General features: G+C 39.8%; 1 protein-coding gene across 3 annotated transcripts in view; it reads right to left on the bottom strand.

Annotated features, from left to right (window-relative positions):
- PIR (pirin) overlaps positions 1-25,253 on the bottom strand; it is a 127,077-nt gene that overhangs the window by 71,037 nt on the left and 30,787 nt on the right. For all 3 annotated transcript variants that reach the window (XM_008988989.5, XM_002762645.6, XM_017968478.4), the window contains exons 4-5: positions 13,999-14,082; positions 10,142-10,348 (exon numbers count right to left, since the gene is read on the bottom strand). In XM_008988989.5, coding sequence (XP_008987237.1) covers positions 10,142-10,348; positions 13,999-14,082 — 291 coding nt within the window. The remainder of the gene's footprint in view (positions 1-10,141; positions 10,349-13,998; positions 14,083-25,253) is intronic.

Genomic DNA, 25,253 nt, shown 5'->3' on the forward strand with positions numbered 1-25,253 from the left:
CAGTCACCAGAACTCTTGCTCAAAACTTCTTTTGGACTGACAAATAACAGATGGCCTCAAATCCATATCTGACGCTGGGAAAATCCATTAGCCAAGTCTTGGTAGTTACTTAGAGACACTCAAGTTCTCCCATGGCTAACAAAGACATAGGTGGGTACTGACTCCTCACAAGCAGAGCTGCCCAAGTCAGGAATGGAGGCTGCTGAGGAAAAGCATCTGGCTGGGGGACTCAACTGACGGAAATCCTAATGAAACAGAGGCAGGGAGCAGTTTACAAGAAATCTGTTTGGTGGAGACAGGGTGGAAAGGCCCCAAAATCAACATTAAAGGAGCCAAGATGGTGTAGAAATGGTGTTGGGTTATTTTTCTTCCTCCTTTCACTGCCCAGCTCTCCCTCTGTCCTGTGTACCACTTTTTTGAAAATCGAGAATAACATACGGAGGTGGGAGGATGGGTGGGGAAGCCAGCATTGTTCTTGGAGCCCAGAGAGGAGGAGGAAATTAATCAGAGGCAGGTGTTCTGGACTTCAAAATGGCTTCCTTTAAAAAGAGGCATTTAAATTCCTCCAATTGCTCTTATAGTTGATCTAGGATAGAAAAATTATGACCCTCATGGTTTCCCTCCATAATGTTAAAAATGATCATCTATATGAAAACAAAGAGAGCAAGGGGGCTTTAAGGTTTTATGAAAAAGAGGTAAATTGTCATTGTTTTATTTCTCAACAAACCTGGAGGAGCCAGACCTTAATCAGTCCATAGCATTTCAAACACAACAGCCATATTCTCAATACAGAAGACTCCAATAGATGGCATCGTGAGAGCATTGTGTTTGTGGAATTCTGTTTTAGTTTTGTTGGCTTGGGGAGGGAGGTAAAAGGCAAAGAATGCAAAAGAGCAGCTAGTCCAGGTGAAATGTCATACGTATATTCAAGATACTTCTAAAGACAAAAGAGAATAAACTTGAACAGTTTAAAGAACTAAGAGAGACACACATAAATTACCGGACAAACTTTACATAGGAAAAACAAGAACTTTTCCAATTTTCTTACTTACAAAAATGACCGTGTGTTTTGAAGGCCTTCTTCAAGCATTTTATACTGCTGACCACTGTTTCACACTTGCACTGTCTCCATCTGCACCATCTAGACCAGAGGTGGCCAAGATGGATTCCCTGGGCCACATGAAGAAGAATTGCCTTGGGCCACACATAAAATCCACTAACACTAATGATAGCTGATGAGCCGGAAAAAAAAAATCGCAAACAAAAATCTCATAATGTTTTAAGAAAGTTTACGAATTTGTGTTGGGCCACATTCAAAGCTGTCCTGGGCCTCGAGTTGAACGAGCTTGATCTAGACATTCCACCCTTCTTCGCCAGGTCAGTTTTCTCTTTAGACTTAGGCCTGCTTTTCTTGGACCTCCAGATTGGGCTAAGCCTCCTCCTCTGCTTTCCCATTAGCCTGCCATGATTTCTAGTGTGCTGACTCACCAGTGTACTCATGCTTTCAGTTGATATATCTGTCCCTTCAATTGCATCCCTCCAGCTCCCTGATTTTTTCACCTTTCCCCCTCATACCTCTATAGGGTCTTGCACGCAGTTGGCCCTCAGTACATGTTTGCTCAACTGAGCTATGGTATCAGTTACCTCATCTCATCTTACTAAGACAAAGGAATACTGCACAGCCCCTGGATCTGCAATGGATGGCAAAAATGATTCCCTGTGATTTTAAGAACAGAACATGCTATTCTTCTAATATCAATTATTTAGAGCTCATTTGAGTTGAAATGCCTAAATACTTGGCTATCTTGAAGTACCTATACCTGTCCACAGGAGTAGAATTCTTTTTTCAAAACAGATTTATTGAGATCTAATTTCTTATACTATAAACTTCTAATGATTCCAGTAATCAGAATTTTATCTGAACCTGAATTTACTCAACACATTTGAGTGTGATTTTGATCAAATGATTCAAAAGCTACATGGTCCCAAGGATTTCTGCTTTAGTCAAAATAAAGTACTGTGTTTGCAGCTATCAACAGCATAGTTTTATATATGCTGATACCAGTTTTAAAAATACTGACATCCACTTCGTTTATATCCATAGGAGCTCAGCTTTTAATGCAACATGCAAGAGCCTCAAGACAGCTCTCTGAAGCTGTCCTGTATTTTTTTTCTGTGATTAGAAAAAATATGTAATGTGTTCCTGGGGAAAGACATACTATATTCTAAAAGGACAAGTCTTGATGGCCATAGAATTGATTACAATAATATGCAAAAGTGACCACTAACCTTTACTGAAGGTGACACCTTGGGTTTTTTCAATAGATTTTATTATGCTCTTAGTCTAAATTTCCCTGATAAGTTATAATCCTAATCACTAGGGACAACAATGTATGAATGGCACAGGGTGTTACTTCTGGTTTAAAAGTGCACCTATCCATTCTTCATTCACTGGCAGAAGAGGGCTTGTCGCCATCAGTGGAATGTACTTCCTAGGGATTAGGTCAGCAGGGACATCTTGAATGAATAAGAACATCTGGCACCCTTTGTGCACACCAAGAATGGTATTTCTGGGGTGAGTGGGCTGGCCCGGGCAAGAGCAAGTTTTCGTACAGCTGATTTGAGTAGATCCTGACCACTGTTTATTTGCACATTCCTAACTGCAAATGAAGTGCCAACTATGGCTGCCTACCACAGGACAAGTTCTTTGAAGTTGCTGGGTACATTTCTTTGGTGTCTTCCTATTTACTAAACAAGACTAACAGACCTAATTGTGCCTATTCTCAACAGTGAATCCAAGCCAAGTTTTGCACTTGTCTTTGGAATGTTGCTGATCATCTGCTCAGGCTACATGGCCTGTGGCAGGCACATCCTATAGAATGAACTGCTTCATGAATCCTGAGATGAGCTGGACTGCATACAGTATGCTGGGGAGGCCACTGCACCTTAACCTCCTGCCCTACTATTTAAAACCTTGGGAGAGAAAGATGCAAGAATATGCATACAACAAACATCTGCCTTAGGCAAAATCCAGAAGTAGACAAACTTGGGTTTTTCTCCGTCCTCATATTTTGCATCATTTCCTTTCTCTTGCCCTGCCACAACTCCGCAAGTAACTAACTTGTTGCCTACGCAGCCTGCATCAGGACGCCTAAATAGTTACTGCACTCATACTATCCAAGTCTTTATACAAGCCATTACAAGATGTGATTCCTGCCCAATTTTCCTTTCCTTCCCTTGCTCCATCCACACAAGCAAAACTGATTCTCCCTATTCTGGAGTATCATGAGACTTTCACATACTGCTGTTTTCATGTTTCCTGTGTCACATGATACCTCTGCTGTTTGCTGGTTTCTCTCCCCAGCTAGACTGTGAGCATTTTTGAGGACAGTGGTTGTATGTTATCAACATTGTATCTCCAGGGAACTACATGATGTGCACACAGCAGGTGCCTAATAGGAATCACAGACAAATGGGACATGTAAATTAAATGCCACCGGCCCAAATATCTCATGCGTTATGAAGACAGAATGGTTGTGTGGATCTGGGCAGAAGTTGGGATGCTTGTTGGCCAGGGCAGCTGAGAAGGCTGCACCACAGAGAGGGTCCTGAGTTGGACCTTGGTGCATAGAAGCAAGGAGATGAAGATGGGAAAATCTTCGACTCCTTTTTTCAGTATTTTGCAGAATTTTCTACCCAAATGTTCTGCCTCCTCCCTTGTCCTGTGTCAGAAAGAGACCGGGAAGCTTTCTGATTCATGTGGATATTTCCTTTACTTTCTTCCCCTATCTCTCCATTAAAATATGGTTATTGGATGTCTTAAAAGGGGAATTTAGCCAGAATTCATTAGAGTGATGACGAGTTTTTTAGGTGGAACTTTTTTAAGCACCTCTCAGCATTTAATTAAATATGAACCATAAAAAAATGGAAATAATTGGTGGAGAATGGAGTTGTTATAAGAAAGCAGCATAAATTGCATCGTAAAAATCTTGTACTCCTAAAATGATCAAATCATATTATTTCCAGAGACTGCCTCAAAGAAATAATGGCCATCCACAGTTTTAAAATGTCTATTTAATGTTGAATTTAACATTGACTGTCACCGTATTTTTCTTAGCTCTTTGATATTTTTATCCATTTTTCTTATACTGAAAATCTTGATTCCAATAAACATTAACAAATGTACTCATTTGTATTATTTCATCATATACATTAACTTGTTATAAAATTATAAACCAACACTAACAACAAAAAGTACAGAGTAAAGTTTAAAGTATTTTTGCTGTTCTTTTTGTCTTTAGAATATATCCCACTGAAATGTACAGCCAGGAAATCATGTTTAAAAGCCCTTCAAATAAATGTTTTCTCTGTGTGGTTATGTTGCCAATATCTTTACACTAATTTTAGCTTCTTCACTTGTTTCTATTTGTTTTTGATTTTAAGACTTGTTTCTTTTTTCTTTTCTGGTTTAACCTGGTATTTTACATATGTAAGCATTTCTATTTTTCAAAAGTAAAAATTAAAAGACAAGTTTCAGGTCCATCCTTATCCCCGCTACCCTCACCACAAAGGGAACATTTGTTAAATATCCAGTTTTTAAATTATCACAGAGTGCTCTGACTTATAAATACAATAAACTAAAAGAGAGGTCTTTGGAAGGGAGAATTCCTTCCCAAGCAAGTGTTGTTTTCCCTTTGCCTGCTCTCTGGGACAGCTGGAGGCTGTTTACTCAAGCTCCCTTTGTCAGAAACCCAGTGCCCTTCTCACGCGCTCTGCCATGAGGAGAATATCTGTCATTTTTTTCGAACCAGATCCATGAACTTGCTGGAATATTTCAAAGGCAAAAAAAAAAAAAAGTGTGTGTGTATGTTACCTGTTTCCAGGATTTCAGTTTTTTTTTTTTAAGCGATTTTGAAATATTGTTCTCTTGAGCTTGAGAAGAAAAGAGCGGCCTCCTGTGGGAAAAGCCCAGCTCTCTCCACCTCAAACAGTGGACAGGAGCAAATGCAGGAAGGAAGGTGAGGGAGGAGCTCCTTAAATGTGCCCAATATAATCAAAGAAGTCAAATTTCCCCAAAACAGGAAATGTTCCGAGTTTACTAAGATGCAAAAATGTTTTAAGTTAACCTTCCAGTATTCTGATTGCCCAAAACCCACTGCCATTTGGATGTACTATACAAGTATTTCCCTAAAAGCCACATGAAATATATTTTTAATCAAGTTAAGGTAGAAGGAATACTGACAAAATTGCATTTTGGTGATCAAGTGTTTCAAATAACATCTGGCCCCTAAAAGTTTCTTGGATGAAAACAAAACCTGGAAAATGTCATGGGCAGCTATTTCTCTCTAGTTCTGGTCTAGGAAAACTTTGCATGTTCACCAGTGGCTGGTTGGAGCCAGGAGACTCCATCAGCTCTCCAAATCACAGGGGATTATTACAGGCTTGATTATAAATTACTTGTCAACCCACAGCAAACACAGGCTGATTAGTGGGCAGGTTCCTTGTTGCCTAGGAGAGAATGGCCTGAGGGACATGGGTTCTTCCAGTGCTCGTAGAGCTAAACCACGTCAAGGGAGGGGAGATACCCGCAAGAAATGCCTAGAAACTGGTAAGTATATCCACTATTCTGAAGCTCAAGCCATGCCCTGAAAAGTCACATGGAAGCAGCTAAAGCAGACAAGAAGATGCCTGCCTGTAGGCTCCCAAGGGGACCCACGAGCCTCTGAACCTCTCTGTTCACCGTTATTGTCACTGCTTGAAAAAACCTGCAAGGACAATTTGGGTCCTGCGAAACAGTCCACATTTAAAGAAAAAAAAATCAGTCTCAATCTGGTTGTTATTTCCTTACTACCTAATCCCTCAAACAGTTTAAGATATAACTTAGCTAATTTTATTGTTCTCTTAACTTTTTAGTAAGCTTGTTTTAAACTTATTTCAATCATTCTTAATCCCTATCTTCTTACTACTTTAACTTCATTTCTGTTTTTCTAGTATCCATGCATATTTTAATAATTTCATTTATTCATCTGAAAATATTTATTGATCATCTGTTATGTCTCAGGCATTGTTTCTGGTGCTAAGTCCACAGTGGTAAGAACTGAGTGAATTACATGAGACGTTTAGTAGACTTTCTTGAAAATTAAAATTTTTAAAGTTTGGTTATCATACAACACATGAATATACAGACTGCCCATCAGAAGAAAGATGATTTTGGTTACATTTGTAGGCCACACGAAAACTGCCCCAATATTTTGTATGGAAGTGAAAATAGCAACCACTTATAGAGGGCTTACTCTGCACCCAAGTCTTTACAAGTAATAGCCAACTTAATCCTCCCAGCAACCCTCTGAGCTGGGTCATTATAATCTCCATTTTATAGACGAGAAAACTGAGGCACAGCAATCTTAAGTGACTTCTTCAGAGTGAGTCACTGGTGAGCTGGCCTTGAACCATGGCCATCTGGTTCCAGATTGCCTTTCTCTAACCCCAGTGGGGCTGAGGTCTCCACAAGGTTTGCTTCTGACAACATTTAGAGCAGCAGGAGACAAGTCGACACATGTTTTTGGAAAAAGAATTGTGTCCCAAAGACAGCTGGCAATAAATATTGCTGATTGGTTGCCTGATAAGGATGGAATGGGGTTTGGAGAATTTCATACGCTCATGAAATAAACATGTGATTTTGACCTTTCAAAAGTGACAGGAACTATTCAAACTATCCCATTTTAATCTTTTCACCCTGTTCACCCTTCACTTTAGACTGTACTGTCCTGGGAGAATCTTGTGCTGCCTTGGCTTTCCAAGGGCTGAATAAATGCTCAAACACATACAACCTGGGAAACAGGCATACAGCTACCCTTGGTAGTATCAAAAAGACACTTCCGCTGCTCATAAAAGTGACAGTATCCTATACAACCCCCCCCTCACCTTTTTTGTGGCTGTCTGGACTGAGTTCCAGAAAAGCTAAACAAGATTTGCCAAAATCCACAGTACTAGATCATTTGACATCTTCTATAGGATCTTAATCAAATGATTCCTCAAGATGGGTAAACTTCTGTGTCTTGGATCACATGCTCATTATGCAAGTTATAAAGAGTGGTCCTTAGACCACAGTATTGGCATCACCTGGGAGCCTGTTAGAAACGCAGACCCTTAGATCCCACTTCAGATGTGCTGAATCAGAGTCTTTATTTTAACAAGACCCTCAGGTAATTCACCTGAATGTTAAAGAAATGCTGGAATGGTCACTAATTCCATTTTCCAGATATGTTAGTTGCAGAGATGGAAGTTGTTGTTGATGCTGTATTGGCTATAAACACATTAATCTCTTGAAAGATATATTCTCAGCCTCACCTTGTAATTTAACTTAAAATTATCTCCCTGATGCGAAAAAATCTTCAGTTTCTTTTTATGGTAGGTCTAGACTGTAAGACCCAGTTATTCCTCGTTGATCAGATATTAAGGCTTCAGATGTGCAAAACTATGTTTCTTATGAGACCCACAAAGAAGGGCCAGTTGCTCTCCATCTGTAAAATGACTCTCACTGGTGTTCTTTCTTGAGTGCAGGTTAATAACCTTTCCCAAACCACAGCAAATCCCTTTAGCTTAGATGGCAGACATAAATCTCAGCCCAGCTCCTGTTCAAGTTATCAAAAAGTAATCAAAATAATAACTGCCACTTATGTGGTGCTTACAATGTGTCTGGTGCTATTCTGAGAGTTTAATGTACAAAAAGTCACCTAATCTTCACAAAACCCCCTATTTTATAGCTGAGACACTGAGGTACAGAGAAGTTAACAGGCTTGCCCAAGGCCACACAGCTAGTTCATGGTAAGGATTCTAACCCAGGCATTCTGTCTCTAGAGTCCATGCTGGTAACCACTGTACCACACTGCCTCTTGAAATCCAAAATAATGCTGCCCACGGTTCCAAGAGGCCTTATTATCAAAATGCGCTCATAAGAAAGACTGATCATTTACTTAGGAGAATATAATTGACTTCAGAGATTTTACTCAACAAAAAGAAATAATAGAAGCTGGCAGATACTTACACTATTTTATGAAGCAAAAACATTACCTCTGGTCTCTGATCCTTGATTGTGATTGCAAGACCACATGGTCTGCTGCTTGAAAGTCCTTTACTGGCTCAAACCTTAAATTGCCTTATGATTTCTATAAATGAGAAGTAGCTGGAAACTCTAAGGATTCATATCACTGGCATTGCTAATCTATTAAATCACTGGTCTGGTTTCTCTTTCGAGCTGCCAATAGCTCGACTGTTTTTCTAAATCAAATCTTATGGACAATTACAATATACAAAATCGGACAAAGTCTTGTGCTTTGGTTGAAGCAGAGGGGAGCTTCTTGCCCTCTACTATCCATCTCAGTATCCCCTAAAGGCATGTCCCTAAAACTTCAGGGTCCTGGAAACAGGAAAGGAAAATACCATGTGAGACAGAGTGAGTGGCTTAGTATATGTATTAACTCAGCTCCCTTTAGCTCTGCCTGATACTACACCCAACAACATCTTTTGCTGCTACACCTGGAAGTCCTCAAAGGATCTTAACCCTCTTCTGCAGAGCTTAACGGCAGGAAACTCTTTATGAACAGCTGAAAAGGGCACTCACTGACCAATGCTTGGCAAAACAGAAACGAGTCACATAAACATAACAAAGGGTCTTTTCCTATGGCAAAGTAAGCAATAGGCCTGCCAGGGGTGTGGACAGCAGTCAGATATGCTTAACCTTGTGAACTTTCATTGTTTGTTGTTCAATTACTTTGTCTGCACTAGAAACACACAACAAAACAATCCATATATCCTAGGCAGGGTATAGGTTAAAACAAAAACAAAAAAACTTTGGTGATAGTTCAGGACATACAAAAACCGATAAGTCCCAACCAATAACCAGGACCAATCTGTTAACCATCCCATGAATCCCATTATCCCTGATGGTGCACATCAAAAAATTTAAATGTACACAAGTTAGTTTTAAATAGCTTTAAATGCTGCTTGTCCCTGGGAGAATGGCAAAGTAACTCCCATTATCTTGATGCACTCAGTGTGAGGTGCCATGTGTAGTACCCGATGTCAAGGCTTCTCCCAGATCCCCTCAGATCCCTTTAACCATTTCTGTGCCTCCACCTCAAAGTTAATGGCCATAATCAATGGCCATTGGGTAAAGGCGCGTGAAAGCCCAGCTCCCTTGCCAGGGATGGACTCAGACATTTCTGAGGCATGTTGATCTTCTAAAGTCTCTTGCAGGATAAAGCTAAAGCCGCCCTCTTCAAGACTTTGCCTGAGATGGCAGCCTTGCTTCACTTCCTCCCCTACCTCGTCCTGATTCGTTTTACTGTTCTCCTAGGAACACTTACTTAAAAATCACTTGCATGGAAATCCTCATCTCAGGGTCTGCTTCTGGGAAACTCCACCTAAGAGAGCACACTACCCAGCTTGCCATTACCTCAAATTGGTTGGTGTGAGGAATCTTATCCTCCCCAGGAGCAGTTCTGGTGTGCAGTTAACTCAGCATTTGCCACACCCCTTTCCTCCCACAAATACATGCGTAATCTTTAGCCTAAATTGATTTATTTGATCAAAAGGATGAGACTCTAAACCCAAATAGTATAAACTCCCAGTTGAAAAACATGTACAGGGCATGTCCTGTACGGGTTAGACAAATTGTCAAGTTAGAATTTAAAAATAAACTTTCTGCAATGTAGTGCTTTCCTCACATTACTAAGCTGGGCATAAGTAATTTATATAAATCTGTGTGAAGTGAAGTTTGGTCTTGCTTGTTGGTTGTTTCTCAAAGGCAGCAATCCTGCAGTACTAAGGAGCTATAACTTAAAGCATAAAATCGCACTATAAGAGAAAGGAATTAGACTAAATCAGCACATACATTAAGACATACTTTAAAATTGCTCTTTCACCAAACTTTATATGATCTTGTTTTCTTGTAATTTTCCTAATTCTACGGGTTTGTATGCAGTAAAAATTTCTAGGTTATCTTAGGTTGCACTTACAAATCAAGTCCATCCCATGGGACATGAATTTTGGTAAATCTAGTGAGAGCTGACAATCCAGAAGGGGCCAGTCTTATGTCACTGCATGCCTCAAGTTTAATAGACACAATAGCCTGGCTTACCTTTATTCCCAGGGCTTCTCCAGAAATGACAGCAACTGTCACGCCGTCCTTACTGGGTTTAGGGATTTGTTCACTTTTCAGTTCCTGGTACTGAGGCTCCACCATCTTCTCTGAGCTCCTCAAATTAACCCACAGTTGTAGGCCATGGGCTGGCTCCTCTGAGCAAGGCATCTCGGCGTGTAGAATGCCTCGGCCTGCGGTCATCCACTGCAAACACCAAACCAACAAGAAGGAAAGGAACCAAGCTCTTAATCAGTCCACAGGTGGAACAATTACAACACCATCACTAAGTGAGGCATCTTACAGGTGCTGCTGTCAGAGCCCCCGGGCATTGAGAGGAATAACAAACATCAGTGACAATTGCTGGGGCCCTTTCCAATTTTGCAAATGCTTCCTGCGCTTTATCATTTGAAGTCAACACGTCGGAACTGGAATTCCTACAAGTGGAAGAATCCTCCCTTGGACATCACTGAGTCTTAGATTAAGCTCTAAGATGGGGAGTTGCAGGAAGATAGTATACTGGGCTGTGTTCCCAGGAGATACAACTTAAGAAGTGAAAAAAGCAGGATTGGGCAGGGGGAGAAGCCAACGAGTAATGCAGTTACTACAGAGGCTTTAGCCAATCCAACAGAGAGTTCTAGAGTTGAAAAGAACCTTCAGAATTGTTTCAACTTGAGACAGTATGGCCAAGTTTTCATATCCCCACATCAGCAAATCACTGACTGTAGACCATCCCCATGTAGAAAGCACAATTTCGGGAAAGGCAATTTCCTGCTGCAGAGGGCAGGTCCTAGGGAGGGAAGCAGCTGTGAGCCATCAGCAGCCAGCGTTCCCAGACACTGGAGGATAAATCTGTGGAGGTCCCCAGTATCCACTATACTGTGGGTGGTTAACTTGTGTCTCTACTTGCTCAGTTCCAGTAATGGAACCCTCACGACTTAGAGAAATAATTATTGCCTCCACTGTTGGGCAGATTCTTCAAGTGTTTGTTCATGTCTTTATTCAGAGCAGATTAGGGGCTCACCCCAAAGACTAAATCTCAGAATCTGCGGATGAAGGTATGAACATCATCGATGCATTTCCTACCTGTCTTAGTTCGAGTTCTCCCACAGAAGTTCCCGAGACAAAGACATCTGCAGGTTGTTTATTTGGAAAGTGATGCCAAAAGCACAGTGAGAGGGTAGGGAAGAGTGGGACAGGCAAGAGAGAAAGCCAAGAAGAGTTGTTAATGAGAAGGTTACATCCTTGGACATCCGGAATGCAATTCCACTGGGAACCATATATGTACATTCCAATTGTTGTATGGAGAAGACAGGAAGCTAGGGTATTTAGACTCCAATTCCCATCCTTCACTGACGAAGAGTTCCCATGGGAGTGTTAAATCACTGACACATATGGTTTGCCCAAAACATGGGCTGGAGAAAGCCCTCAGACAGATTAGCAGCACTTGAGATGGTCCTGTGCACATACAGGGACTGTCACCACCTGAACTCACAATTGGGCCAAGGGGATATGAGGAAGGCCATCAACAGCATCTTCCACACAGCCCTCGTCAGGGGAACAATCCTTAGACAAACAAAGACATGCATAATTATTGCCATTATAATTGTTCTTGGCACTTTGAAGAATGACAGTGTTCTGTGAGCACATGAAGTGTCCTACTCAGCTCAAGGCAGCTTATCTGAGGGTGCAACCTTCAGGCTGAGATCCAAACAAGGAGTAAGAATTAGCTAGGGGAAGGAGAAGAGGAAGAAGATTCCACAGAAAGGCAACAGTATGTGAAAAAGACTCTGAGACAAGAATGAACATTATTAGTTGAAGGATCTAAAAGAAGGCCAGTGCATACTTTAAAGATTTTTTTCTTCCATGAAGTCTAGATTTCCCTCTACTCCCAGTTGAAAAGGCTTGTTAAACCTTCTAATGTAGGAGTTGGCAAACTACAGTCTGATGGCCCCATCTAATCTGCCACCTGTTTTTGTAAAGGTTTATTGGCACACGGCAATGCCCATTCATTGAATACTATCTGTGTGTGTTTTCATGCTGCAATGACAGAGTCTGGTAGCTGCAACAGAGACCATATGGCCCCCAAAGCCCATTTGCCCTTTACAGAACAAATGTGTTGACCCCGCTCTAATGCAGTATAAGGTACACCTAAACACCCTCTTATGCTGCATTTCTTCTGTCTAATGACAGCTATTGGTGTCCCTCAAAGGCATCCTCCCATTTTTAATCATTTTCCTTTTCCCTTAACGGTTCATTTCTTCATATTTTCAATACCTTGGTTATCCTCTTTAGATATGAGCTATAGAGGCAATACCTTACTTAAAATGGTCCACATATTGGATTTGGAAGGGGAGAAAAGGTTTCTCTTTCCATCCTCACCATTTACTAGCTCTGAGGCCATGGGCATCTGTTTTTAAAAACATCTTTACATGTTCTGCACATGTACCCCAAAACCTAAAATGCAATAAATTAAAAAAAAAAATCTTTAAATCCCAATTTCCTCATTTTAAAAAATGAGATAGGAATAATATTACACTTCTTTTGGCTGGGCACAGTGGCTCATGCCTGTAACCCCAGCACTTTGGGAGGCCAAGGCAGGCAGATTGCTTGAGCCTAGGAGTTTGAGACCAGCCTGGACAACATAACGAGACCCTGTCTCTACAAAAAAAAATAAAATGATCCAGGTGTGGTGGTGTACACCTGTGGTCCCACCTACTAGGGAGGCTAAGGTGGGAGGATTGCTTGAGCTGCGGAGATCGAGGCTGCAGTGAACCAAGAACACACCATTACGCTACTGCCTCAGAAACAGAGTGAGGCCCTGTCTCAAAATAATAACAATAATAATAATAGTAATAATAGTACTTATTGCACAAAGAGATCATGCATATGAAAACTCTGAATAAACTGAAAGACACTATGCAATCATCATCCTAATCAATGTGAAGTTATAGTGGTAGAAGTTGACCAATGCCTCATACATATGGCTGCTAGGCAGCTCCATGGGACAGATGGCAGAAGTCACCACTTCCATGATCAGGACATTTCCAGTTATCATATCTACCTTTGCAAGCAGTCTTCATTTCATGTTCTGCTCCAGTGAGAGGTTACTATTGACTTTTCACCATGACTTTGTTATTTTGCTTTTTTGTCTTTAAATTTCACTTTCATTGAAATATTATGATTCAAATATGTGAATTTATCATTCCTCAAAACATATATATATATAATCCCAGAAAGTACCTGGTGTAGAGTTCTGACTTACAAAACTGGCAAATATGACCCAAGTATTTTGGGGGATTTAAATTGTAACATATCTCAGGCAAGACTAGATGATGGAGGGCTCAAGGTCATCGTCTTCAGTGATAACACCTAACCCTGCAAATGAGTTGGAAGATAAATAATAAGTTGTCTCAAATGCAGCAGAGAGGTTTAGAAAGATGAGGACTAAAACAATTACTGAATTTGGCAATTGGGACATCACAAGTGATCATTACCTGAATAGCTTCAGCAAAAGTTTGGAAGAGGGCTACTGAGAGGCCAACTCTGATTACAGTGAGTGCAAAACGAATGGAAGATAATGAAGTTGGGATATCACTCCTGATTACTCTTTTGAGAAATGTAAGAAAAAGACTAGGTGGGGGCTAAAAATGATTGAGAGGTGAAGGAAAGTGTGAAATAAGAACATAAGAGACCTGTGTGGTTCCCAGGCTGAGTGAAAGGATCTGTATAAAGGGAGTAGTCAAGAATATAACAGAGAGAATGTGGAAAGGGTGAATGTACTGGAAGTGGGTAGGATCAAGCATGCACACCCAGAGACTATTAAACCACCAGCAGTTCCTTGTCCTTGGCCATACCTGCAAATCTCCTGGGTTCAGTTTACCAGTGTGTCCACAGAAGTCTTCATGGGCCATGCTGCCCCCTTCCAGAAGGTAGGATACCTTTGAAAAACAAATAGGAAGAAAACATAGGTCCTTTGCCCATTTTTTAAACTGGGTTATTATTTAATTATTCCTACTGACTTGTATGAGTTCCTTGTATGTTTCGGAACTTAATCCCTTATTGGATAATATAGTTTGCAAACATTGTCTCCTATTCCATGAGTTCCTTTTTCATTAAAAAGATAAATAGCCTGGGTGGGTCACGAGGTCAAAAGATCGAGACCATCCTGGTCAACATGGTGAAACCCCGTCTCTACTTAAAATACAAAAAATTAGCTGGGCATGGTGGTGCGTGCCTGTAATCCCAGCTACTCAGGAGGCTGAGGGAGGAGAATTGCCTGAACCCAGGAGGAAGAGGTTGCAGTGAGCCAAGATCGCGCCATTGCACTCCAGCCTGGGTAACAAGAGCGAAACTCCGTCTCAAAAAAAAAAAAAAGAAAAGAAAAATAGCCACTACTTGGAATAGTCTCAAAAGTTTTTGGTAAAAGAAAGAAAAATAGCCAAAGGACTTGAATAGACATTTTTCCAAGGAAGACATACAAATGGCCAACAGGTATGTGAAAGGTACTCAACATCACCAGAAAAATGCAAACGAAAGCTGCAATGAGATATCATCTCAACTTCTGTTAGGACAGCTATTAACAAAAAGTCAAAAGATAGCAAGTGTTGGTGAGGACGTGGAGAAAAGGGAATCCTTATATATTGTTGGTGGGATGGTAAATTAGTATAGCCATTATGGAAAAGAATATGGAGGTTCCTGGAAAGATGAAAACTAGAACTCCTAGATGACACAGCAATTTCATCCTGGGTGTATATCCAAACAAGATAAAATCACTATCTCAAAGAGTTAGTTTATACTCCCATGTTCATTGCAGCATTATTCATAATAGCCAAGATATGGAAATAACTAAAGTATCTGTCAAACACTAAATAGCTAATGTGGCACATATATACAATGGAGCACTATTAAGCCTTAAAAAGGAAGGAACTCTTGCCATTTTCAGCAACACAGATGAACCTGGAGGATACTATGCTAAGTGAAATAAGCCAGACACAGAGGGACAAATACTGCATGATCTCACGAAAACAGAGAGTAGAAGGGGAGCTACCAGGGGTCAGGAGGTAGGGAACATGGGAAGATGTTGATTAAAGGATACAAACTTTCAGTGGCAAGATGAATATGTTCTGAAGTCCTAAAGCACAGCAGAGTGACTAGAATTAATAATAATGTCTTATACACTTAAAATTTGCTGAGAGAGGTCTTCTGTGCTCTCACCACAAAAGTAAGTAACTGTGAGATAATGGATACCTTGGCTTGATTGTGGTAATCATTCCACAACATATACATACATCAAATCATCACATTATACACCTCGAATATAAACCATTTTATTTGTCAATAAAGCTGGAAAAAGTAGGTGTTGGGTAGCTGTGAAGAGGTGTTTGCTTTTTCCACTGAAAATTTGTTGAGGAAAGTGTCAGGAGCAACTAAGTGGAGTAAACCAAGAGAAGGACTCTCTGTGACAGGGCCACATTAGCCCTTATGTCCTTGAGAGAATTTCACCTAGGTACCCCTTCCTTCTAGCAGATAAAGGCCTGAGCCTGCCAGAGCTCACAGCTGAGTGAAAGGAGCCCCCACTCACCCTTCAGCCCAGCAGATGATGGCCGTGCCATGGTGGGCTCTGGAGATCAGGGTGAAAGAGAGCCAGTTCCTTTTGAACCAGCAGAGTCCTTGTTACCAAGACTTGTTCACACAAGTGTGTAGGATGACATATGTGAGGTTGCCACAACTTCCCCAAAAAGCTGCCTCGGGAAATCCAAAGGAAAACTATTTCTGACACCAAGCACACAAACTGTCTAGGTGTTCAATAAATGCTCATAAAATATGTTAAATGAATTCATATAAATTAAAGTCAACTTTTCCAGGGACATGTCCATACTAAATCTAAAAGTGGAAAGACATTCTATGCTGTCCAATAGAGTAGCCACGTGTAGCTATTTAAATTAATTAAAATTAAATAAAACTGGCTGGGCACAGTAGCTTATACCTGTAATCCCAGCACTTTGGGAGGCTAAGGCAGGCAGATCGCCTGAGGTCAGGAGTTCAAGACCAGCCTGGCCAACATGGTGAAACGCTGTCTCTACTAAAAATACAAAAAAATTAGCCAGGCGTGGTTGTAGGCGCTTGTAATCCCAGTTACTCAGAAAGCTGTGGCAGGGGCATTGCTTGAACCCGGGAGGTAGAGGTTGCAGTGAGCCAAGATTGCGCCATTGCACTCCAAACTGGGCTATACGAACAAGGCTTCATCTCCAAACAAACAAACAAACAAATGAACAAAAAAATAAAGTTTAAAATTTAGCACTTCAGGTGCACCTGCCACATTTTGGGTGCTCAAAAGCCCCATCTAACTAATGGCTACCATATAGGATAGTGCAGATTATAGAACATTTCCATCTTTACAGAAAATTCTATTTGACAGCACAGATTTAGATAGAATGATTTTGAAAATCAGTAGTCAACTATGGTAGGCATTTTGTGTGGATACAAAAATCTTCCCAGGACTTTCTGCAATCACAGTACATTTTGGTAGAACAAGACTCATATCAACTCTAAAAAGCAGAAGAAAATTAAACCTTCTCATTTTATTATTCTACCAGAGGGAAAAATCAAGGAACTCTAAACTTCTCATTTTAAGGCTATTGTGATTACTCTAGCAAATAAAGATTAAAAGATACCAAATAATTTGCAAGAATTTTAAATTACCTCAGGCACATGGTAACATTGTTATTTGAAATATATAATTTAGCACTTAAGGCTTAAAATGTTGTATGTTAGGACACGGGCTCTTTTTGTATAATCTATTTGGATTCGACATCCATTTTGTATGCATTTGGGAAAATTTATCTGTAACTCCTGCAAGAAATACCCATCAGCCTAAACAGTTCTGAAAGGCATGTGTGAAACCACATTTATCTGCGAACCACATGTGGCTCCCCAACTTAAGCTTAAGGGCCATAAGTTCTAACATTTACATGATCATTATTGGATGCATTTTTGTACATTAGCTATCTAAATGTTTTCTTTAAAACAATGTGTTTATCCCTTTTAGTCTCGGATATTTTACTTTAAAATTGTATTAACCGTTATTAAATGAGTGAACCAAAAAATGTAGTCTTTGACTACAATCCCAACGTCTCTCGTAATTATGCAGCCAGACCTAATTTTCACTCAAATATATTCAACCAAATATACCAATTTAAATCAGTGCTTAAAAAGAATAAGTAATGCTTTTTACCAACAAATTCACACACACACACAAACAGAGTGGAAACATAAGATTTAAAGAAGAAAGAAAAACAAAAGAAAATGCCCAGGAGGCAAGAGCAGAGAAAATATTTATGAAGTTCTCAGCATATACATCAGATATTGCTGTTTTACACAAAATTGTTATTTCCTCTATGCAAGTACTCATCGAATATGTCAAAGCCAGACTGTTTTTGTAGTCTATGTTTTTGCTTTATCCTAAGGCATAAAAAGTAGACCTAACTAGTCTTTTTTTTTTAATTTTTTATTGGATTTTAGGTTTTGGGGTACATGAGCAGAGCATGCAAGACAGTTGCGTAGGAACACACATGGCAGTGTGTTTTGCTTTCTTTCTCCCCTTCACCCACATTTGGCATTTCTCCCCAGGCTATCCCTCCCCACCTCCCCCTCCCACTGGCCCTCCCCTTTTCCCCCCAATAGACCCCAGTGTTTAGTACTCCCCTCCCTGTGTCCACGTGTTCTCATTTTTCATCACCTGCCTATGAGTGAGAATATGCGGTGTTTCATTTTCTGTTCTTGTGTCAGTTTGCTGAGGATGATGTTCTCCAGATTCATCCATGTCCCTACAGATGACACAAACTCATCATGTCTGATTGCTGCATAATATTCCATGGTGTATTTGTGCCACATTTTCCCAATCCAGTCTATCATCAATGGGCATTTGGGTTGATTCCAGGTCTTTGCTATTGTAAACAGTGCTGCAATGAACATTCGTGTGCATGTGTCCTTATAGTAGAATGATTTATAGTCCTTTGGGTATATACCCAGTAATGGGATTGCTGGGTCAAATGGAATTTCTATTTCTAAGGCCTTGAGGAATCGCCACACTGTCTTCCACAATGGTAACTAGTCTTTTTTTATACAAAAATTCCAAAAGTTGTTTTAAAAATCATAAATGGCAATGGTTTATTAATTTGTCCAATACTTTTGTGTATTTAGGACATAATAATAAGATATCAATTCACAGATATAAAACCCATGATACAATAATTTTAAAATAATATATTGAGTAGGTAAGTGCGCCAACAACATTCATTGAACAAATACTCACTGACGTCCTATAATGTCCGAAGTACTGTGCTGGGAGTTAAAAAAGTGGAGAAGACAAATACAGTACTTGTCTTCATGAAGCTTATATTCTCATGAGGAAGACATATAGTAAGTAGGATTGGTAGATTTGAAAGTAGAAATTGAGTTTGCAGAGCCCAGCCCCCTCCTCTCTCCCTCCTCTTGAGAGTCAGCCTATCCTCTTCCTCTCTTCCTTTGCCTCTATGAGAGGACTAGCACCTGTGGTGGTAGCCTACAGGGGTCTAGCACAGCTGCTGAGATCTGAGTACGTCTACCTTATTTTCAGGTGCAGTATTCAGAAGCCCACCTGCCTGCAGATATAAGCCACCTTCTCCAATATCAGCTTTATCAGAAATAAAGGTATTTTTGTCTGCCATCTTTCTTACTCCTTTATCTTCTCAATTGGTTGAGAATTCAGTCTGGGAGAACAAGAGATGATTTATTATGCTTCCTAATACCTAAACTAAAAGCAACAAAAGCCTTACTACAGTCATGTTGTTGACATTTTATATTGTAGATTTATAATAAACTCTTCCTAAGCTAACTTTATTGGATGGCAGTTTTTGAAACAAAATATTTATAGAGCACTTAATACAGTGCAAATCAGGGTTGGCTGACATGAGGACTCTCCATGTTTCATTCTGCAGAACAATATCATTGAGGTGTGCTTTGAACAGAAGAACCTAGGCAGGACCTTTACCCCAGCAGGTCACAGGGACATGGCTACAACAATTAGAGGTTCTAGGTTTGAAGTCTAATACCCCCATCTGGGAACTTGCTATGGTAATGGCCACAATGCAACATTGGCATAGGGATAGGAGAGACCCATTTGTATGGGAAATGAATATACAATAGTAGCAACTTCAAACCAATGGGGCAAGGATGTATTTTCCAGTGAATGATGTTGGAACAAATGACCATATGAGAAAAGACAGTAATCGCCCACTATATAAAAAACATATTCCAGATGGATGAAGGATTTAAATGCAAATAGTACACTTCTGATATTTAAATCTAAGGAGACAAAAATACAAGGCTTTCTGCACAATTCTATTCTCCACAACATTTACTGTAATAGTAAAAGACAGGGACATTCTGGATGATGGGTTAACAAGTAGCACCAACTAAATTATGGAGTAGCCATATAAGAGAATATTATGCAACTGTTAAAAAGTGATCTAGATCTTTACTTATTGACACAGAATAAAATGAAAGATTATTTAATTGAAAAAGCAGATTACAGAACAGCAATTTTGTTTAAAGGGGACAAATGAAACAAGTATTTAAATGGACTCATTTAAATAAAATTATATCCAGTTGCGTTAGTATGCATGGAGGTGCCCGAATGAGCATACATCACAATGTGAACAGCAGTCATCTTCCAGATAGTAGAATTTCAGCTATGCTTCTTTGCCCTTTTCCAATAGTTTGAATTTTCTGCAATAATTGTCTTTTATATAATGGAAACAACCTGGATGAACATACATCATGATGTGAACAGTGGTCATCTCCAGATAGTAGAATTTCAGACATGCTTCTTTGCCCTTTTCCAATAGTTTGAATTTTCTGCAATAATTGTCTTTTATATAATGGAAACAACCTGGATGAACACACATCATGATGTGAACAGTGGTCATCTCCAGATAGTAGAATTTCAGACATGCTTCTTTCCACTTTTCCATTAGTTTGAATTTTATGCAATAATTGACTTTTATACAAAGGAAACAACTTTTTTTATTTTGGAAAAAAACAAAGATGCTGCCGCTAATCAGTGGGTGAAAGTAACTGGGATAGTTTATTTTTACATAGACGCTGATGAATATCTTGTTCCCTGCTTAAGTGAACCGGAGCTGGATGGGAAGGCAGTGAGACCCAAGGGAAAACAATAAGAATCAGAAGAGTAACTCCCTATTACATGTAGGACAATGCAGCTCCAACTTTCACATGTGTTACTGTGCGGAAAAAACCCGCAATTTTTACAGACAGCGCTTACGTCAGAATAGGAGCAAAGCATTTAGGATCTAATACAAAGCTTAAAAATGTAAGGCGGCAAACAAAGCTTCCAGATTTCAGACAATCAGCCAAACTGTAAGGGGTAGTGTCTAGGATTGCCTTTCTTGTCCTGCTGCACATGCATTTTTAATTAAGATAATTGTATGAGAAAGGCAATCTCCACTGTTTCGGTTGAAGCTCCCCTTTGGGTTCTCAAAGGAGTCCCTTTCAAATCATATCATTTTCCATCCCCAAATATTTTTCAATTATCCAAATCTAAAGGCTTTCAGGTTGCTAATTGTCTAAAAATATGTCAAGCAACTTTAAAAAGTAAATTGTGGTGAGTATGACTCATTTGAAGATGAAAATCTAACTGGGAACCAGATTTTTTTTTTCCCAATTTGATTTTAGGAAGCAATTTCAACACTTTTTTTTAAAGATTCAGTAAACACTTATCCCCCCTTTCCTATACTTTTGCAGTGTGGATGTTCCTTTCCCTGGTTATACAGTTAAACCTCATTGCTCCTATCCTAAATATCATAAAACCTGAATTAGAGAAATCTGGTCAATGAAGTTTTATTGAATACAAAATGCCTACCTTTTACTACTTAAAGCAAAAAAACAAAAAACAAAAAAAACATACTTTCAGCCTTCGGTGGGGGGATGAGAAACCAAGGAAACCACTGACCTTTTATTTATTATAATCTTTTATTTGTTTTTTTTTGCTAAGTAGTATAAATGCTAGACTGAGACTTCACATATAAATTAATGTCTGTAGAGGAGTTTTTTTTTTAAACTGAAGCAGTGCTTCTGAGTTGACACAATCCAGATGATTTTTTAGGGAATTACATAATCACAAACACCTGGAGAATTGCCGTGGGTGGCTGACAAATTGTGAGTGTTATGTTTAAACTCAAGAGTTGCATGTGTCTAATTAAGTAAGAAATTTGTAATCTGAAACAGGTTTTCTTAAAGCACTTGATGTGCTGCTTTGCCCTGCTTACTCTTTTCCTCCTTCTGGTTCTTTCCAAGGGTCGTTACTAAATATTTTTACTTCCTTGTCAGTTCTTATTTCCTTGTGTGTTTGTGTCTGGGGGCAGAAGGACAAAACATACAATAGTGATGAAAGAAAAGTGTCACTTGCCATGTGAAGTTTAGGAAAGGTGTACCTCGAGGAGCTATAAATTAATTCTGAAGAATTACAAGGCAAGAGATAATATAGTTTGTTATTCCTTCCTGACTAGTATTGAGAAGGCAGAGTCTGAGTAGTACCTCATTCAATGTTTGGGAATAAGATGCAAGACCTCTTCTTTAAAGCAAAACGTTTATATTATAGGGAAAACCATGTTTTCCTTTAATTTCCATTTGCTTTAAAATGGTGACTTTTTTATTTTTTATTTTTGTCTACTAGTGGCTTGGTAGGAAAAAGAGAAAAACAAGAGGAAACATGAGTTGAGGTCATGGCTGATGAGAGATGCCAGCAAGGAACACATTGCATAATAGAAGCTGCTAACTGGTCTTCAAGAATGTTTTAATCCATACAATTAAGGACTCAAGTTGTTTTACAAAAACGTTTTCATGACTCGAGTAGAACTCGGAAAATCATCCCACTACATTGACTCACCAAATCCCAACCCCACATAAGCACTTTTACAAGTTCCAAAGGGTGGTTTTAACAAAAAGGAAAAGATAACCAACACGGTTCAGGTATTCGTCCAATGGACAAACCCAAGTATTGTAAAGCTCTACCAGGTCCTGCCTTGACATTTCCCTGCCACCACCCTGCAGAAACACCAGTGCTTCCAAGACTCCCACCATCCTGTTCCCTGAAGGTGTGGCCCTGTCTCCAAAAACTACTCAAGCTTTGGAGCTGTGGTGCAAACCTTGGGTTTGCCGTTTACCAGGTTTGGTATGCAGGGTGAAGTCCCTTCACTTCTTGGAGGCTCAGTCTCCTCATGTACAGAATGGACCTGGGAGGCGAGCTCTCCGAGTGTGGTAAGGACTAAGTGAGTAATGTATGCAAAGCGCCTGGCCATTAACAGGTGTCGAGGAAGCTCTAGAATTGGCACAGCCACCACAACTCCATGGGCAGAAATCCCATTTATGGATCCTCACTCATGCTTCTTGGACTAGCTCCCCACCCCCCAATAGGCTCAGGCCTCTATTCAAATGTTACTGCCTAAGGAAGGCCACCTGCAACCAGCCCATCTGGTCTAGTTTATCAGTCAATTCTTTATCCTCCTACCATGGTTTGTTTCTTCTTCCTAGCTTTTCCACTATGGGACACTATATTATGTAATTATTTGTTATTCATTTATTGTCTGTCTTCATTAAGAGAATGTAAGCCCCATGAAGGCAGGGACTTTTTTAACTTAGCTACAATGGTACCTAGCATACAGCTGGTACTGAAGATTTGTTGAATGAATGAATGAACTGATCAATTGATGGATGGATGGATGAATAGCATCTTGTATTTGCATAGCATTTCAACATTTACAAAGCTTCTGATCCTGCAAATATGTGATCACCTATTGATGAAAACATCATGGCTTAGTGAGACTAAGGTTACAGTTAATAATAGCAGAACAAGGATCTAAACCAACATTTTCTGTCCCTGAGAATAAAACTATTTTCACCCCCGACCCCCATGCTGCCTCACGTTCGTGCTGGGAGAACAGGGCTTGTCTCAGAGGAGAAATCCCATGACAATTGCAATAGGAGCCAGAACTACAGGGATTTCACACAGGGAACAGGAGGACTTTGCCAACTTTAATGGCTTCAGGCAAACTGGCTATCTCAGGCAAAGAAAGGGTCCTACTGCTAATATGCACACAGCTGAAAATAGGCCTCATAATTTCTGAGTAAAGGGAGGAGGTTTATGGAAGATCCCAAAGCCACAGGATCCTGAGATGAGTTGACAGTTAAATCCTTCTTTGGTGTGGTTATCAAAGAGTCCTACCTAATATCTAACTACAAAGAAAAGAACAACTGACTGACTTGTCTCTTTTTTTATGTTCCCATTCTCAAGTCTCCCAAACCTATTTTTTTCTTTCACTCTGATTGAAATTTCTGACATGGACATCAAGGTTCATGATAATCATATTCCCAAACCTAGCTACTCAAGAAAGCTGAATTGCAAACTCCCTCAGAAACTTCCACCTGTTTCTAGAACCCCAGGGCCAGGAATGCCCCTTCTCCTTCAAACCCAGATCAGGAATAAACGTTTTAAGGAATCTCTTCTGACAAGCTACCCCTGGGTCCCCATGTAATCGGCAGCCCAACTTCTTAACTGGCACCACCTACATCTGGTAAACGGTGCTCAAGATGTTCATTTCCATTGTTTTCATTTCCATGTTATACTGAAGGGGCCTGAAGGGAATGGCTTGCTAACTTCAACTACCCACATTTCCACATACCAGAGTGTTCTCCCGGTACCCGAGGGAGAAGAATGGGTAGTCAGAACTATTGTTGCTTAAGAGAGCCCTCTGCTGACACAAATTATGTATGCTCATTCTTTTCCTAAACTCAAACCTCACCAAACCAGATCCACTGATCTTGCCAATAGATCCACTGATTACTAAATATGTCTTGTAGTACATGCATGGCTTCTCTGCTTAAAGACTGTGTCACTATGGCAGGCTGCCATGTGACATTAAGGGGTCACTATGTTGTGGTATACAGGGAAGTTCTGCTCAGTACAATCTCCAGTTAAAAGTTGTTAAGGCAGACACCTAGGAAGGAAGTGCCTGAAAACACTTGTTTGCACATACGGTCTTAGGCAGGTTTGGGACTTCCAGAGGGCTAGATCTGAGAGACTCATGTCAATTTTCCTTTTAATATTTTGTTAAAATTTCATTAAGCAGCTGACACCTTTTTATGGGTACATTATTATTATGATTCCCTGATTCAATTCACTGTAAATTTAATTTCTCAAACTTTTAGTGAATGTGATCATTGTACTTGATATTACTGGGCCCCAGGCCCCAGGATTTTGGACATCAAGTAGCAATAAAACATTCTATAATAAAGAGACCTGAGAGAGGGATGCCAATGTTTTATCTTCCTTAGTCTGTTTAAAATAAACATTAAATTTTGGAGTAATTTTTAAGTTTACGTAACTATTGTAAAGATAGTATGGAGAGTCCACCCAGCTTCTGCTGCATGAACATATTACATAACCTTGGAACATTTTCCAAGACTAAGAAACCAATGTAGATACATTGCCATTCACTAAAGTACATCACTTATGTGGCTTTCACCAGTTTTTCTACGAATATCCAATTTTGGTCTTGGATCCATGTCATCATATCTCCTTGGTTTCTTCCATTTGTGACAGTTTCTCACTCTTTCCTTGTTTTTCATAAGCTTAATAATTTTGAAGAGTACTGGTGAAGTATTTTATAGAATACTCCTCAATGGTGGGTGGTGGTGCCAACTTTTAAACTCAGATTGTGAAAGGAAAGTCATCTATTATGGTCATCATTTCATAAAAGAAATGGCATTCTAACAACCAAATCAAGGAAGAATAGCAATTCTGAATAAAGAACAATCTTTTAAATGAAATAAATTTATCTCTAGGAAAGGCCCACTACTTTGCTAATCATTCCCCTCTCCCTTTTCTTTTCCTTTCTTTCTTTCATTCTGACCCACTCAAGATAAAATGTCATCACAAACTCACAAACAGGAAGTCAGGAATCACCCAGAAGGAACACAGTGGTCATTGCTTCCTTACCCTCAGGGAGCTACCACTCGAGCAGAAGATAGACCACTAAAATATGCAGACAAG

Source organism: Callithrix jacchus, chromosome X (genome assembly GCF_049354715.1).
Source record: "Callithrix jacchus isolate 240 chromosome X, calJac240_pri, whole genome shotgun sequence".
NCBI lineage: Eukaryota > Metazoa > Chordata > Mammalia > Primates > Cebidae > Callithrix > Callithrix jacchus.